The following is a 19018-nucleotide window of genomic DNA, read 5'->3' as shown; positions in this document are numbered from 1 at the left end:
ATTTAATCCTCATAATGGACTCATAAGGTGGGTACTAATATTATTTCCATCTTACAGATGAGAAAACTGGAGCACAGAGAGGTTATGTTACTCGTCCAAGGTCACACAGATTGTAAATGGCAGAACCAGGATTTGAATCCAAGCCTCCTGGCTTCAGATCTTTGTTACTATGCCTTTGGGTTTTTTCCTTCTCTTTCTCTACTCTCTCTCCCTAGAGGAATCTTAAGATCCCATGGCTTCAACAGCCACCTCTGTGAAGGTGGCTCTCCAACTCTGAAATCCCTTCCATTCTCTGGCTCCAGATCAAATAACAATATCAATAGCCACAATATCAACCAAAGCTAACATATGTTGAGCACCTGGTATCAGGCTAAGATGTTCTATATTCATTATCGCACAGTACCTCCACATTACAGGTGTAAAATGGCATCACAGAAATGGTGCTCAGAACCTCACAGTTATTTAGTTGCAGAGGCAGGTAATAGATCATAAAGTCTATCAAAATAATATAAGCTACTTGAAGGCAAAGGTCCCCTCACTTTTGCAGCCCTTTCTGCAACAGCTTACATATAAGACGTATCCAGTATATATCTGTGGAGTCAAATTTAAGTGAGAGGGCATGTAATTTTTTATATATCAATTATGCCTCAGTAAAGCTAAAAAATTCTTTTAATGAGAGAAGCTCAAAAACGATGTTTCCTGCTTTGGGGCAACTGCAGGCAGAGTCCTGGAAACTTCTGAGATGGATTATTTGTGAATTTCGGTTATCCATGACCTCTCTGACCACATCACTAGATGGAACAGACAGTGTAGTAGAACAAGTATCAGGTGAAGAATTTAAAAATAGAATTCTAGTGCAAATAAAATGATAATAGAGGCAGCTAGCATTTATGGAGTGATTTCAGCCAGACATTGTGTTTTACACAATTCCCTCATTTATGTCATCACTCCAACCCCAGGAGGCAGGCAATGCTGTCACCCTGTTTTGTATATGGAAACTTAGAGTAGTTAAGCAACCTGCTCAAATTTGCACAACTGGTGTCTGAGGTACTTGACCCTTGGGGACCTCTTTTCTCATTAACAAAAAGAGTCAGCTGATGATTTCTAAAGCCTCTTAGAACTCTGGGATTCTGGCATGCCAATGACGCTTCGAGAACTCTCACTTAAGACTCATGCCCGTATTATTGAGCACAGGATTGCTGACTGGGCTGGAAGGACACCTTGAAGACTAGCCTTGAGGAAATGTGATGGTACACAGAATGCCTGAGTTTTAGGAACCAGGAAGTACTTTTCAGCCATATGTTTTACTAGGTGCCTCTGCAAGCTATAGTCATCATTGGGGCAGCTGTAATATTAGTGTAGCTGCTGCAAATTAATCATTATACAAAAGTAGGAAAAAGGGAAATTTAAATGTATTAAGAAATATTCCAGGATTCTGCCATTAAGCGGTTCACATCCCAGCTGATAATATATTCATTGGACCACCAAAAATATTCAAAGTTCTCCATGAAAGCAGTTGCATAAGTAATTGATCACAGGACAGACCTGGCAACTTCTTTGGAGAAGAATAAGAGCCTGGGAGGAGGAGTAACAGCCCCCCACCAAAGATGTCAACATCCCCTGAAACGTGTGGATATGTTACCTCACATATACAGGGGAGGTAAAAATTCTCCTCTACCCTCTTACGGTCTCTAGCTGGGAATAAGAATTAACTTGACATAAGACAGATTAATAGGAGAGAAGCATACACATTTAATTAAATTTTAATGTGTACATGGGAGCCTTCACAAGAAAATGAAGACCCAAAGAAGTGACCAGAGCACAAAGTTTTGTACCTTTTAGACAAAGAAATGATAAATGTGTGAGGAAACAAGACAGACAAAGGGATTAGGGCTAGATGCAATAAATTGTGAGGAAGTGACTAGGAGATACAGAGGAGGGGAAAGTTTTGGAAGATAGGGTTATTTTAGTAAGTTTGTTTGTACAGATCTGTTTCAAGGTCCATTCACAGTCTCTGGGAGTAAAGATGCTCTTCTCATCCTGGTACAGGGAGGGCATCTTTCTTGTGGGAAATTATGGCCAGTTTTTAGGTAGAAAAACGTAGGTCATAAAGCTCTTCCTGCATCTTCAGTCTCTCAATTGCCTCCAGCTCAAAATAATGAATATGCTAAAGTGGAATGTTTTGGGGGGGCATGTCCTGAACCCCATCACATGGTCAAAGGGACTTTGCAGATGTGCTAAAGATCTTGAGATGAGCAGATTATCCTGGATTATACTGGTGGGTCCAATATAATCACAAGGGTCCTCATCAGAGGGAGGCAAGAGACCAGAAAGGAGAGACGATGCTATGCCACTGACTTTGAAGATGGACCAAGGGGCCGTGAGCCAAGGAAGGTGGGCAGCCTCTAAAAGCTGCAAAACGCAAGGAGATGGATTCTCCCCTAGAGCTTCCAAATCAGCCCTACTAACGCCTTGATTTTAGCCCAATGAGAGTGATTTTTGACAGAATTGAATTTTCTACGGAATTGTAAGGGAATATATTTCTGTTATTTTAAGCCACTAAATTCAGTTAATTTTTTTTTTTTTTTTTTTTTTTTTTTTTTTGCGGTACGCGGGCCTCTCACTGCTGTGGCCTCTCCCGTTGCGGAGCACAGGCTCCGGACGCACAGGCTCAGTGGCCATGGCTCACGGGCCCAGCCGCTCCACGGCATGTGGAATCCTCCCGGACCAGGGCACGAACCCGTGTCCCCTGCATCGGCAGGCGGACTCTCAACCACTGCGCCACCAGGGAAGCCCTCAGTTAATTTTTTACAGCAGCAATCCAAAACTCATACAGGGAGACCCACTAAGTGTTAGTACTGCCCTCCCTTCCACTCTTAAAGGGTCACTGCTAGCCCATAGGATTTTCTCCCAAATCCTGCAATTGGTCTGGATTGCCCCAAATGACCAAGTTAGCATATCACACCCTCTACTGAACTTTGAGACCCTAATCAAATCTAGGGAGCAGCATCTTCTGGAGAAAGGGCACCCCTTCCTCAAGTCACTGTCACAATAAACTGCCAACTTAGGGTGTACAATCTGAACATCTCCTCTTTGCATGCAACACTGTGTGGGATTTCTGAAAGGGAGATCATGTAGGGTGGTAGGTTAGCAGCAGGAACCTAGAGCCCGGTTTAATCTCAGCTCTGCCACTGGACTAGCTCTGGGAAATGTAGCAAGTTACTCAACCTCTCTGTGCCTCTGTTTCTCAATCAGCACAATGAGGTTAAAGCTAATAGTATTCACCTTTTTTTAACATCTTTAATGGAGTATAATTGCTTTACAATAGTGTGTTAGTTTCTGCTTCATAACAAAGTGAGTAAGTTATACATACATATATATCCCCATATCTCTTCCCTCTTTTGTCTCCCTCCCTCCCACCCTCCCTATCCCACCTCTCTAGGTGGTCACAAAGCACGGAGCTGATCTCCCTGTGCTATGCGGCTGCTTCCCACTAGCTATCTACCTTACGTTTGGTAGTGTATATATGTCCATGCCACTCTCTCACTTTGTCTCAGCTTATCCTTCACCCTCCCTGTGTCCTCAAGTCCATTCTCTAGTAGTACTGCGTCTTTTTTTTTAGATTCCATATATATGTGTTAGCATACGGTATTTGTTTTTCTCTTTATGACTTACTTCACTCTGTATGACAGTCTCTAGGTCCATCCACCTCACTACAAATAACTCAATTTCGTTTCTTTTTATGGCTGAGAAATATTCCATTGTATATATGTGCCACATCTTCTTTATCCATCCATCTGTCGATGGACACTTAGGTTGTTTCCATGTCCTGGCTATTGTAAATAGAGCTGCAATGAACATTGTGGTACATGACTCTTTTTGAATTATGGTTTTCTCAGGGTATATGGCCAGTAGTGGGATTGCTGGGTCATATGGTATTTCTATTTTTAGTTTTTTAAGGAACCTCCATACTGTTCTCCACAGTGGCTGTATCAATTTACATTCCCAACAACACTGCAAGAGGGTTCCCTTTTCTCCACACCCTCTCCAACATTTATTGTTTGTAGATTTTTTGATGATGGCCATTCTGACCGGTGTGAGGTGATATTACATTGTAGTTTTGATTTGCATTTCTCTAATGATTAATGATGTTGAGCATTCTTTCATGTGTTTGTTGGCAATCTGTATATCTTCTTTGGAGAAATGTCTGTTTAGGTCTTCTGCCCATTTTTGGATGGGGTTGTTTGTTTTTTTGGTATTGAGCTGCATGAGTGGCTTGTAAATTTTGGAGATTAATCCTTTGTCAAGTGCTTCATTTGCAAATATTTTCTCCCATTCTGAGGGTTGTCTTTTCGCCTTGTTTATGGTTTCCTTTGCTGTGCAAAAGCTTTTAAGTTTCATTAGGTCCATTTGTTTATTTTTGTTTTTATTTCCATTTCTCTAGGAGGTGGGTCAATGAGGACCTTACTGTGATTTATGTCATAGAGTATTCTGCCTGTTTTCAACTAAGAGTTTGATAGTGTCTGGCCTTACATTTATGTCTTTAATCCAATTTGAGTTTATTTTTGTGTATGGTGTTAGGGAGTAATGATGAAAAAACTGAAAATGAGATTAAGAAAACACTCCCATTTACCATTGTAACAAAAAGAATAAAATACCTAGGAGTAAACCTTCTGAAGGAGACAAAAGACCTGTATGCAGAAAATTATAAGACACTGATGAAAGAAATTAAAGATGGTACAAATAGATGGAGAGATATACCATGTTCTTGGATTGAAAGAATCAACATTGTGAAAATGACTCTATTACCCAAAGCAATCTACAGACTCAATGCAATTCCTATCAGACTACCACTGGAATTTTTCACAGAACTAGAGCAAAAAATTTCACAATTTGTGTGGAAACACAAAAGACCCCGAATAGCCAAAGCAATCTTGAGAAAGAAAAACGGAGCTGGAAGAATCAGGCTCCCTGACTTCAGACTATACTACAAAGCCACAGTAATCAAGACAGTATAGCACTGGCACAAAAACATAAATATAGATCAATGGAACAGGAGAGAAAACCCAGAGATAAACCCACGCACATATGGTCGTCTTATCTTTGATAAAGGAGGCAAGAATATACAATGGAGAAAAGACAGCCTCTTCAATAAGTGGTGCTTGGAAAACTGGACAGCTACATGTAAAAGAATTAAATTAGAGGACCTTCTTTTTTTTTATTCCACATGTTTTTATTTTAAAATAAAGGACAAAAAATACATCATATTGTTTTACAGATATTTTTCTGCAGATACTATTGCTTTTATTGTTTGATTGAATGTGATTCATTTTTAAAAGTTCTCACATTTCTGCCCAAGGCAGTGTTTGGCTCACAGCAGTCACTCTTTCTATATATTTGAGATATTTTATGGGAATTAAAAACTTAAGAATTTATGTCATTTGAGTTCTCTTTCTCATGAATATTTTAATGATCTGATTTAGTAACCCCTTGACACTAAGATCACTCATTTTTCTTAAAAAGCTATATATCAGATTTTTCTAGTGTATAATATAAAATAATTTAGATTAGAATGTGTAAATCATTGTGTAATTTCAATATTTCCAACTATAGATTTACTATGGAAATAGCAGTCATAGTCAGCTTTCTGGTTTTGTTTTTCTTTGTTTTGTTTACCATTTAAACTTTTTATCTTATATTGGAGTATAGCCTATTAACAATGTTGTGATAGTTTCAGGTGCACAGCAAAGCGACTCAGCCATTCATAAACACGTATCCATTCTCCCCCAAACTCTCCTAGCTTATAATATAAATTCAACTAAAATATCATTAAAACAAACAGAAGCCATAATTTGGTGGCTCAGAAAAAAATAATTTTGAAGTTGAAGTTAATAAATGCCAAACATAAACTTTTCCCTGCTAAAAATAACACTAGAGACAGTACAAAGAATATTATAGGATGATGGCTGAATGACTTTTAAGCTTTTAAAAGAGTCTCAGTGATACAATTTTAGTTATATTGGAAAGTTTTGTTGTTGTTGTTTTTGTTTTTGTTTTTTTGCGGTACACGGGCCTCTCACTGTTGTGGCCCCTCCTGTTGTGGAGCACAGGCTCTGGACTCGCAGGCCCAGTGGCCATGGCTCACGGGCTTAGCTGTTCCACGGCATGTGGGATCTTCCTGAACCAGTGCACGAACCCGTGTCCCCTTCATCGGCAGGCGGACTCTCAACCACTGCGCCACCAGGGAAGCCTGGAAAGTATTTTTATTCTTTATAAACCAGCTATTATTCCTTATGTCTAAATTCTTGGTTGAGAGAAGAAAACATTTGTATATGTCTCTAAACTGGGTCATTTCTATAGTTTGCAATTGTCTGTTTTTAAAAATTGCAATTATAAGGAAAAGTCAGAAATATAACCTGAAGAGCAGGAAAGATGAAATATTTAATGCTGTTCCCTAGAGTTTGTCTTCCCAAATTGTCCCTCCAGTTCATAATTATTTCATAAGGATTTTGAATGTTCATATGTTTATTATTAAACATTAGTTCAGGGGACAGTAATTTAATTACTATCATGAGTATAATTTTTCAATATACTATTTTTTATTCCAGAATATTTTGCAAAGCATTGTTTAAAATGGTGCATGCCAACGAAGCCTCCTAACTCCTTAGCAACTACTTGCTCTCAAAATTACTTCCAAAAACCAGAATCTGCCAGTAGATATTTGCTAAAAATTAATTTTTCTAGTATTCACCTTCTAAAGTCGTTAGAAAGCTGAAGTATGTTCATGTACCTAAAATGTTTAGAACAATGCCTGGCATGTGGTAAGAGCTCAATTCCTCTTGGATATTGTGGAGGCTGCCCTTAGAACTTTGCCCAATTTCCCCCACCCAGGAAATCCTCTCCCCAAGACATGAGTCTCTCTCTTCAAGAGAAATTTCACTGGTGTGTTCATAGGCAGGATGGAGGGGTGTTTTCATCACAGGGTATGCCGCATTTTAATCCAAAAATTCCCATCTCCTCCAAGTCTTGCTTCACAGACACCAGCCACCACATCTTCTGAACCTTCCCAAGGAAGCCAAGACATCCCCCCCACCCACTTCACCAGACTCTCAGCCTCGAGCCCTCAATCCCAGTCCTTTACCGACAGGAATCAAAGTTTACCAGCTCCACCAAACTAGTCCACCCTCACCCAACCTGTCATCCAACTTGGTAAACAGACACCTTCCATGACCAGGACCCACTTTCTTTTTTTCTTTTGGCTTTATTGAGGTGTAATTGATATACAAAAAAATTGCACACGTTTAATGCATACATCTTGATGAGTTCGGACATAAGCATACACCATACACCCATGATATCATCCCCACAATCAAGATATTAAGCATATCTATCACTTCCCAAATGTACATTATTTGTGGAAATGTTTTTCTTTTTCTTCTTTCTTTTTTGTAAAATGATTAACATGAGATCTATCCTTTTAACATATTTTGAAGTATACAACACCAAGTTGTTAAACGTATTTGCTATGTTTTACAGCAGATCTCTAGAACGTATTCATCTTATATAGCAAAAACTGTATACCCATTGAAAAAGAATGCCCTGGTAACCACCATTCTATTCTCTTCTTCTGTGAGTTTGACTACTTTTCATATAAGAGAAATCATACAGTATTTGTCCTTCTGTGTCTGGTTTAATTTCACTTAGCATAATGTCCTCTAGATTCATCTATGTTGCTGTAAATGGCAAGACTGCCTTATTTTTTAAGGTTGAATAACATTCCATTGTGTATATATATATACCACATTTTTTATCCATTCATCTGCAGGACCCACCTTCTTAGGAGGTAACCAATGTTGCAAATAAGGTTACTAGTCATTGGACCTGTGCACACTAGAAGAGCCACATTCGTTGTTCATATTGAAATGTTTCCACACCATGTGTAAATAATTGTTTCCCAGAATCAGCTCCCAGGACACTCCTGCCAGGCCAGACCCTTCCCTGGGACCCCATCGACTGCCTCACAATTCAGCGGCTGAAAGATTAACACCTGCTGCCTCAGAGAGGGTCTCCAATATCCATTCTGATTGGCTCGTTCCTGAAACATACCAGTTGTTAAATATTTTGTATATTGTACTTGCAAGTGGCAAATTATTCTAGACATTAGTATGTTAGAATGAAAAGAAGGTAAGGAGAGAACTAAGAATCAGAGTGGTGTAAGATTTATTAAGAAAGGAAGAGAAAAGCCACCCATCTATCCAGCACCTTCGGGTCTTTGCAGAAGCAGGAACATGGCTGATGATACCACCAGATGTTGGGAAGGTTTGTGGAAGAAAAAAATAGCACTTTAGCAGCCACAGTAGAAGTAGCCTTCACATAGAGGCAGCCTTCATTTTTCAAAAAGGCAGAAACAATACTTCCCTTCCAAGACATGTTTCTGGAATTTTGCCTGGTTCTGGTCCACTTGAATCTGGGTGGACATGTGACTTGCTTGTAACCAAGAGAATATGGTGGAATGGAGCTGCATGACTTCCTGGACTGGATCTTGAGAGGAGATGTAGCCTGGTTGGCCAGAGCACTCATGCTTAGAGCTCTGAAGTGCTATGGAAGCTGCCTGACCAAGGCTGACATGATGGGAGGAAGCCCAAACTACCCTAGGTCCTAAGACTACATGAAGCCATGTCCAGCCAGTTCCCAGATGCTCCAACCCCATCACTGTCTAACAGCAACTGTATAAGAAGCTCCAAGCCAGAACTATTCAGCTGAGCCTTTCCCAGATTCCCAAATCAGAGAAACCACGAGATAATAAAATGAATGTCTGCATTTTGTGATAGTTGTTATTCAGCAATAGATAACTGATACCCAGCCCTTGGAGAATATCCTAGAATCTTGCCTCAATCATTTCATGTCTCCCTTCTGCCTCCCTCTTCCAGGACTCTGCTTTCTGCTAAGCTTGTCAGGAGTCGTGGCTCACAAAGCCAAAGGTAAGTGCTTAAAGCCTGACTTTTCCATAGCCAGAGATCAGAGAGGGTGTAGACCAATAATGCACCTGGGACCACTCACATCCTCCAACAATACAGAGGAAGGGGGCTACTTCTGGGAACATAAATGGGGCAGGTTTACTCCCGTAATTCTTTTTACGTCATCATTTCATCAAATTTGGGTATATTTTAAGTTATCTTTTTTTTATTTTACTGTTATTTGTCTATTTATTTGTTTTTAGTAACCACAGCATGACAGAGGTAGAGGTAGAACAGTGAATAAAACACACCAAGTCTCATGAAGTAAACATTCTGGTGAGGAGAGACAGCATGATGAAAATCATTTCATTCCAGTCACAAGCAAGTCAACAGAAAATGAGCAAGTTCATTCCAGGTTAACTTTAATCCCTTGACGATCTCATTAGATTCTGAATCAGCAAGCCTAGGGTGGAGCCTGAGATTCTACATTTCTAGCTAAAAGTTAGGGATGCATTCTGAGTTGCCAGGCTCTGCACATTTTCCCCCCATCATGTTCCCTGCCTCCACTCTGTGTGAACCCTGGACAGCTCCCAGATTTCTCCACTAGACTTAAGCTTGAGATATTTCCTCAGGCCCCGTTATTTCCATTAATTTTCAAGGGACCTCAAATTAAGATCCTTAGTGATCTCCATCTAAATGAAGTTATACATAGTGTTACAAAGATAACATTTACCCTTATCACCATATACCTTCTGTGGTACTCTATAAATTCAAATTTTTGGAATCATAGCTGACATTTAATATGTTCCAGGCACTGCCTGAAGAACTTTATATGTATTAATTCACTTACTCCTCACATTAACCCATTTTACAGATGAGGAAGTTGAGGCACAGAGAGGTTAGGACACTTGTGCAAAGCCACACGGGTAGTAAGTGGTGGAGCCAGAATCAAACGCAGTGTCCCAGGTCTTAACCAAGTCATTCCCCTTTTATATATTCTGCAATGATCTTGAGAATAGCACAGTTATATTGCATTGAAATATTTGTGTTAAAATTAACTTGTTTAATACCAACCTCAGTCCTTTATCATGCATAAGAATCACACTTTTTTCTGTAGCTTGGGTTTGGTATGTTTAACTTTTTAATGTACTGACGTCTCACAAAAGGAAAAAAGTGCAGCTTCTTCAGCCTTGAGAGGCCTTTGCTCAGAGGCAAAACCAAATGATAACAGGAGAGATTTTGACTCTGGTGACATCTGACCTGCCTCTCTTCTCCTTGCAGGGGCCTGTGATCAGTGCCCCCCAAATGCTTCCTGTGTCAATGCCACTCACTGTACCTGCAACCATGGATACGTTTCTGAATCCAGGATGATATACTTCACATACCCCTTGGAGAGATGTGAAGGTAAAGGGGTAATTTTCAAATCACCTAGAGGTAGATGTGGAAAGAAGGCAGGATAAGGGCTTTGAAGAGGTAACAATAATATGCAATACTGAAACCTCTGCCAACTCAACCTTCACCAAGAAAGAAATTCTTCCATGAAGTCAGAAAAGTGGGCTCTTCCAGAACCTAGTTAGGTCTCAATTTTCTCCTCCATAATGTAGGGATAATAATGCTGACCTCGTGATAGCAGTAAGGGGTTTGAATAAGATAATAATAAATGTAACCATACTTCATGAATCATAAAGCATTGTGCAATTTTTTGTACAATATTTTTAAGGAGAGAGATTATGTACTGAAGTCATGGCAAAGACAGAATAAAAGCTTGGGCAGAAACTTTTTTTAGTATAAAGTCCGTGGTCACAAAAGATGCAAGATGCTGCCTCAACGCAATAATTTACATGTCCAGTCCTACGGAAGAATGAACACTCTAGAGTTGAGTAAATATTAGGTTTTTCCCCTTTCCTACTTTTCAACATCCCTCCTGGTTGGAAGCCTACAGTTGGCAATAAGGTGTATAATTGGCTTCTCTCCTCTTTCCCCACCCAACATTCTACTTTCCTTCACCCAATCTTGCAAAAGTTGTAACCTGGCAGGGAGATGAGGAAAGGGGAGCAGGGAAGTTTTTCCTTGACAATACTATTGTTGCTATTTAGTCTCTATTTTCCTGAGATATAGCACTTTCAATCGTGACAGATTTTGTGGGTTATTTGAGGACAATTCCCCAATCACTCCCCTGAAATTCCCCTGATAACAGCAAATTCCTCCCTACACCTTACTCATCCTGGAGGAATCCTGTGTCTTCTTCAGCTTCTCCCTGATAAAGTCCGTTTGCCACTCCATGTGGCCCTCTCTGAAATAAACTAAGCAACCCCACACCCAAAACATCTCACACATGACCCACATCTAGGTCTTGGGAGATATTCACTCACCCTTTGCCCAAGAAACTTGAGATGAGCAGGTGCAGCAGATCTCTCTTTTCTGCCCAAGTGGCTCACTATTTAGATTTTTCAGGAGGAAACAGGCACCAATCAACTGGGTCCCCATAAAATGCAAAGACAGTGTAATTAGCTGAATGAATTCCTGAAAGTCCCTCTCTTGGATTAAGATGAAGAGAAAAGCATCCACACACACTTCTCCTCTTGGGTGGAAGTAGAGGGGCTCACAGGACAGCATCAGCTCTCTCCAAATAAATCCTTCCTCTCTTACTTACCAACTCTTTTCAAACCCTCATATGAATGAAGGCTATAAAAATCATATGACCAGATCCCAGACATCTCCTTCTTTGCAAATATTGCATCATGGCTTGTTCCTCACTTGAAATGCTCCCCTTGTGCTTTTTCTAATGGTAGATCATGAATCATCTTTCCAGTTCCTACTGATTCAATGGGCTTATTCTAATTTTCTATTTCTTCTTGGAATAATTTTTATTATTTATAAGAAATCACTTATTTTCCCTCATTTTTAAATTTGTGACCATAAAGTTGCATATAGCATTCTCTTATGGTTATTTTAATCACCTCCTTGAGACTGTGGTATGTTCCCCGTCTTGCTATTTTCCGTCAGGTTTTTTTTCATCAAACTTGTGTGGGTTTATCTGTCTTAATGGTCTTTTGAATTTTTTATCCTTTCTCCTATGTTTTTTTGTTTTCTATTTTATTGATTTCAGCTTTAATCTCTTCTTAATTTCTTTTTTCTGGGTTCTTAAAATGAATACTTAGATGTTTTATTTTTTCACCCTTCTTTCTTAAAAATAAAGACATATAAGGTAATAAATCTTCCTCTGAGTATAGATTTAGATATATTCTACAGGATGAAGTATTCTTCTTATTGACCTGTGGATGGTTTGTAATTTCCTTTTGATGTTTTTCTACTCCAAGAATTATGAGGGAGGGTGCTTCCTCATTTCCAAAAGTTGAGATTTTTTGTACATTTTTGCATTATATATTCCTAATTTTATTAGATAATTAAAGAATCATTTCTACTTTTAAATGTTTATTAGGATTTTTAAACTAATGGCTGAAAATCTCTACTTCCTAAGTTTTTATTAGAGATATCTTTGTGGAAGCATATGAATGATTTTATGAAAAAAAAGTATATATTTTATTTTCAAGGAATATAAAATTATTTCTCTCTACATAGGCTTCTATCTCTTTCAGTCTCTATTTCTGTGTGTGTGTGTGTGTGTGTGTGTGCACGCGAGTGCCTTTGTCTCTCTGACTTTCTGTATATGTGTATTTATTGATTTTATTTACTCATTAATTTCCCCATATCTTTACTTTTTATCCACTAGATCTTTCCTCTGTTTGTATGTGCTTATTGATTGTGATATCTAGTTCTTCTCTACTCTTATTTATTTTTTATCTACTAGTTCCGAGAGAAGTGAATTGACTAGCCCAGTATAATTGTATTTTGATTTGTTCCTGCTTCTTCCATTTCTACTTGTTTGTGCTTTCTGTATTTATCTATGTTGTTTGGTGCATACATATTTGTGAATGGAATATAATTTTCTTCATAAAATATGTTAAGTATCGATACATAGTTTCCCTCTTTACCTTGTTTAGAACTTTGAACCTTAAATTCCACTGAGTCTGATATTAATATTATACATTGTTTTATTTCTATTTGAATTCTCCTAGTATCTCTTTGTGCACCTCTTTATTTCCAATATTATCAATCTCCCGAAAACAGTATATAGTTGGGTGTCATTTTTTAACCCATTGTTCCACTTACCTACTGCTGCATAATATAATCCAAACTTATTGGCATAAAACAACTGTTTTATTATGCTCATATGGGTCAGGAATTCAGACAAGCAAAACAGTGATGGCTCTTCTCTGCCCCATGATATCTTAGGCCTCAGATTAAAGTCTCAAATGGCTGGTGGTGACTTGGTGCTCAAACAGTTGAGGGTTAGAATTATCTGAAAGCACCTCTCCTCACATGTCTGTGCCTGGGATGGGATAACTCAAAGACTGGAATCATCTAGGACTGTCAACTAGAGCCCCTATGCTAGATCCCTCCATGTAGCTTCAGCTTCTCACAGTTAATGGTTGAATTCTGAGACGTAATGTCTCAGCATGGAGTTTCCAGAGAGTGAGGCTTCAAAGAGACTCACGCAGAATTGCACGTTTTTTATGACTTTGTCTCAAAGTCCCATTGTAACACTTCTGCAATAGTCTGTTGACTAAAGCAGTCCTGAGCACACTTGGACACAAAGGGATAAGACAATGTGCCCACACCTCAATGGAAAGAGTGTCAAATAATTTGGAAGCCACGTTTTGAAACTGCCACACTCAATATTCTAGTCTCTATTTTTTTCTCTTTTTTTCCTAGTCTCTATTTTAATAGAAGATTTCCATTTATATTTAGTGTATATTAGTCCATTTATATTTAGTGTAATGATTGACACAGTTACTCCCACGGTCTTACTTTACATTTATTATTAATTTTATATTATTATGATTTCCTCATTTGCCTTTTTCTCTTTTTTTGCATAAGATTTTTTTTAACATCTTTATTGGAGTATAATTGCTTTACAATGCTGTGTTAGTTTCTGCTTTATAACAAAGTGAATCAGCTACACATACACATACATCCCCATATCTCTTCCCTCTTGCATCTCCCTCCCTCCCACCCTCCCTGTCCCACCCCTCTAGGTGGTCACAAAGCACCGAGCTGATCCCCCTGTGCAGCTGCTTCCCACTAGCCTTTTTCTTATTTGTGTTTGTTTTATCAAGTTGCTACTAGTTCCATTTTTCCCTTTATTTATTTAGAATTTCTACTATACTTTTTCATCCTATTAATGGTTACTTTCTCTCTTCTTAATTTCACAATCAAACACATGTTTCTCTCCTAATATTTGAAACACTCATCAATTATTTTTCCCACCAGGTTGCACTGTTTTCCCTTCCAAGATGCTTAATTTTACCCTTACTTCCCCTCCCCCATTAAAGAGACGACATCCTTAAAATACTCTTATTTTACTCCTCTCCTTTCCTCCTCTTCCCTCTAATCCCCCCCACCATGAATTTTCACTTTATTTCAATGTTCATTGCAAAACCCTGCTTCCTCTTCCCTTCATCTTCCTCCAAGTTGAGGTTTCTGTACTTGCTAATTTAATACTTGTTAACTTGTTGTTTGCTTGGAGCATTTCTTCGCATGTTTTCTTCAAATTGGGTACATGGGTAATATCTCTCTAAATTATTGTATAACCTCACCTTTCTTTTACTCTAACAAGTAGATTCTATCTTGCCTGTGTAGAGAATTTTTTAACTCCATCTTCTTACCCCAGTAATCCATCGATACATATCCCAGTAATCACAGAAACTGTCTTCAAGTTTACAGGTTTGCAGTTGGGAATTCCAATACCAGATTGAGTCTCATTCTTTTGTAGTGAATTGTAACTACTTTCTATCTCACATTTTGTAAAGTTTTTCTCAGGAGACCATCCTTACTTTCATTGGCTAAGGGTATGTCACAGGACAACCCTATCTGAAAGGGAGGCTGAGAAAGAGAGCACCTGAGAAATGGGAACAAGATTGCCATGCTTGGCCTCCCAAACAAGGAATAGCTATTGAGCAAGCAACAGCATCAGCTACACTATGTCACACTCTGAAAATCCAAAATTCCCTGTTTCCTGTAACAGACAGGGGAAATCACACATTTTTACTTCCCACTTGACATCGTTGTAAAGGGGCTACAGTGACACTGAGGACTGGAGACATAACGATTTAACAAAAACATTCTAACTCAATTAGTTAGGTTAGCAGATGTATTCATCTGCCCAGGTTTCTATAACAAAATACCACAGGCTGGTGGCTTAAACCACAGAAATTTACTTTATAACAGCTTTGGAGGCTGGAAGAAGTCCAGGATCAAAGTTCTGGCAGATTCTATTTCTAGTGAGACCTGCCTTCTCACTATATCTTCACATGGTCTTTCCTCACTGGGCATAAAGGCAGAAGCAATGGTTTGGAGTAGCACTCCTGTGTCTCTTCTTATAAGGATGCTAATACTATCAGATCAGGGCCCCATTCTTATGATCTCATTTAACATCAGTTACCTCCTAAGAGGCCCCATCTCCAAAAACAGCCACACTAGGAGTTAGGGCTTCAACATATGAACTGGGGGTAGGGGAGAGATACAAACATGGTCAGTATCCCATCTGTATGCCCTTGGCATTTTTCATTCCTTCGTACACCAAGTCTGAGGCTTTCTCTCGCTACTGAAGACCACTCAGTCCACGCTCAGGACAAACGGAAGTACTGGAGAGTTTACATTCCCTGGCAACATTCCTTCACCAATAAATGATAAGATTTTGTGGATAAATACCCCAGCTCCCTCACTCCTTAGGTAGGCTTACGTGGAGTGCGTGCTCTACACCGCCTCTCAGAGATTCCCAGAGGAATTGAGCCTCAGTCGCCCGCAGTAGAAATTTCCTGGATAATACCCCCTTTATTTTCTGCCTTCCCTTCCCTGTTTCATTTCATCATTTCCATTCCAGTGTTTTCTGGGACCATCTCCCAAATAAAGTACTTGAACTTGAATCCTTGTCTCAATGTCTGCTTCTTGGAGAACCCAACCAAAATCAATAAAGAAAGGAAAGAACCAAGACAACCATTAGTTTAACTGAGTTGTTTTGGAAAGCCAGGATAGACCCTGCTGGAAACGATACAGCTTCTGGCACATATTTAGATGTTCAATAAATCTTTGTCAAATGAATGACCAAATTTCTCCTTTGTGTTCCAGATATTGATGAATGTAAACCACCCATTAGTGTATATTGTGGTGTGAATGCTGAATGTCAGAATATCAAAGGAAGTTTCTACTGTCGCTGTAACGCTGGATATAAACTCCTCTCTGGGAAAGCACAATTCAATAATTCCAATGAGAACACTTGTCAGAGTAAGAAAATTCTTGTCTTCTTGTCTCCTTTTCTAATTTTTAATTGAGTCTAACACCAGAAAATGTATACTTGTGGTGGGGTCAGGCCATGTCTATTTTCTGGAGGGAAACGGGTGATGGAAAGAGGAGGGGAAAAGGAAAGAAGGAAGTTTATAGAAATAATGGGGTTAAGAAGCCAAGTGAGAGAGTTCCCTGGTGGTCCACTGGTTAGGACTGGGTCCTTTCACTGCCATGTCCCTGGGTTCAATCCCTGGTGGGGAACTAAATCCCACAAGCAGTGCTGTGTGGCAAAAACAAAAAAAGAAGAAGAAGGCAAGTTGGAGATGGAGGTGACAGGGTTGTGGCTGAGAAAAGATTCTTTGAATTGCAAAGTAAAGAAACCCACTCAGGCTAACTTCCGCAGAAAAGATGAGTTTATGATAAAGATGCGTGGAAACGTCTTGGAACTCAAGGGCAATAATACAGGTGGGATTCTGGAATGAACTGAAGCTGGGGACCAAACACTGTCAGAGCACCCCCAGTCTCTCATACTCTGGGTCTGCTCCTTTCTTCTCTTTCATTGCAAACTGCCTTTTCTGACTCCTTGTCCACAGGACAGGAAATATGGCCACCAACAGCTCCAAATCTTACCATTTTTATTGATCCAACCACCCAAAGAAGGATCAATTGATTCTCTCTTGGACATAATTGCATATTACTTGGAAATGTACAAATTGGCCCAATTTGAGTCATATGCCCACCCTCAGATCTGTGACCTTGGATAAGCATAATCACTGTCATAGAAATCATATAGATGGAGAAGATCTATACATAAGAAACATGGGACTTGGCAGACTATCCATGAGGTATTGACTACAGTTGAAATCATAAGAGAGAGGGTCTTTAAAGCTAAATTCTAGGAAACTGATTTGTGGAGAAACAATAATACTGGTAGATAATATTTATTTCATTTGTACTATGTGCCAGGTACAACACTAAGTGCTTTACATTCATTATTTCATTTATTACATGAGGTAAGCACTGTTATTACAGATAAAGAAACTGAAGCACCCAAAAGTTAAGTAACTTGTTCAAGGTCTGCCAACTAATAAGATGATTTTTAACTTGCGTCAGCCTATATTGAGAGTCCACACTCAGCCACTTGCTACACTGCAACATGGGTCTCAGGGAAGCCATAAAAGGGACAAAGCATGATTTTTTGTTGCAATAATAATAATAATAGTAATAATCAGTTATTCCTCTTTATCAGTCAAGACCAAACCTGGAAAACAGAAACACACTAGGTCTTTTAAACATAAGTAATTTCATATAGAGAATTGGTGCTGGTGAAGGAAGAGCTGAGAAGTCAAAAGGACAGTGAAGCAACCCAGGGATTAGCAATAGCAGAAATCTGTAGCCATCCTATACCTAGGGGGACAGAAGAGGAAGTGGTATTACCAGGTCCCAAAAGCTGGGTCCATCTGATGAGAGTTGGAAATTTGGAAGATAGACAGCCCTCAGATGGCTATTGCAAGGATTAATGAGATAGTACCATTTAAAGCATTTAGTGCAGTACCTATAACTATTTGCTAATATTGCTAGATTTTCATCTGATTCTCAGGAAAACCAAACTACATTAACAACCCTGCTCCAGATAGAAAGGTCTGGAAAAGTTCAGGTTGCTCTTTAATATCAAGAGTATGTTGTCCACCAATGGGAGGTGCTCCTGCAAGATTCAGGCCCAGGTTACCCTATTTCCCCAAGTCTCAAGCTGGAGCCCACACCAGGGTCTTGGAGCTGCATGTGCTCCAAATGAGGTCCAGGTGGGGAAGGTGACAGAAATGAGCACGGGGTGCGTAGGAAGGGGTTGCTGTGCCATAAGTCCACCACTAATTCAGACAATCAATAAATGAATTAATGAATTAAATAATGAATAAATGAATTAAAATTAATAAAAATTAAAATTAAATATTAAAAATAAAAATTAATTAAAAATTTAAAATGAATTTATGAATTAATGAGTAAATGAATGAAAGAATATGATTGAACCCAAAGTGAATTAGTGTTTTACTAGGCAGCAGGCATCTCTGTTGACAACGTATAAACAGGCTGAGATTTTGCCTGGGTTATGATGTTAATCTGTTAAACTCACCTTATCTTACAAGAAAGAGAAATGCCTTAGCTATTTTCCTAATTTTAAGACATTTTCTAATTTTAAGAGCTCTTTTATATGGATTGAGTCCATCCAGGGTTAGTTACCACCAAGGTTGGTACGTCCAAGAAAGCCCTCACAAAAAAAGTATAGAGCTTTCAACCAAAAGCATGTTTTTCTACAATGAATGTGGTTTCCAATAACAAACATTTTCAGACTCAGGCTGTAAGTAAAAGTTCTTGAACTCTTAAGACAAAACCTTCAATGTACAGGAAAACTCTTTGCTCTTTTTAGCAAATAGACTCAGCTGAAAACCAAGACACAGAATAAGTATAGATTTAACCTCAGTATGATGGTAACAGATATGTAAACATTTGCTAGACTTTTCTCGTCTTTCTAAAATAAAGATGATTATCCTCACAACGTACAATACAAGAAACAATATACAAAGGTCCCATTAACAGCTGACATTCTAGTCTCAGTTATAATTCCCAGCCAGGCTGAATTTTAAAACCTGAAGCACCGAATTTTCTGTTTCCTCAGCAATTTCAGTTATAATGTTCAGCCAGGTCTGAATGAAAGA

The 19018-nt window shown here is 38.9% G+C and overlaps 1 protein-coding gene across 1 annotated transcript in view; it reads left to right on the top strand.

Annotated features, from left to right (window-relative positions):
* The first annotated feature begins 8656 nt into the window (after positions 1-8656).
* ADGRE3 (adhesion G protein-coupled receptor E3) overlaps positions 8657-19018 on the top strand; it is a 33219-nt gene continuing 22857 nt past the window's right edge. The window contains exons 1-3 of the mRNA XM_081230845.1: positions 8657-8981; positions 10239-10361; positions 16149-16304. Of these exons, the coding sequence (XP_081086971.1) occupies positions 8903-8981; positions 10239-10361; positions 16149-16304 (358 nt within the window). The 5' untranslated portion in view covers positions 8657-8902. The remainder of the gene's footprint in view (positions 8982-10238; positions 10362-16148; positions 16305-19018) is intronic.

This window comes from Mesoplodon bidens (genome assembly GCF_964165515.1).
Source record: "Mesoplodon bidens genome assembly, chromosome: 4".
In the NCBI taxonomy this organism is placed as follows: domain Eukaryota; kingdom Metazoa; phylum Chordata; class Mammalia; order Artiodactyla; family Ziphiidae; genus Mesoplodon; species Mesoplodon bidens.
The sequence above is the reverse complement of the archived record's forward strand: the minus strand, read 5'-3'. Positions and strand labels throughout refer to the sequence as shown.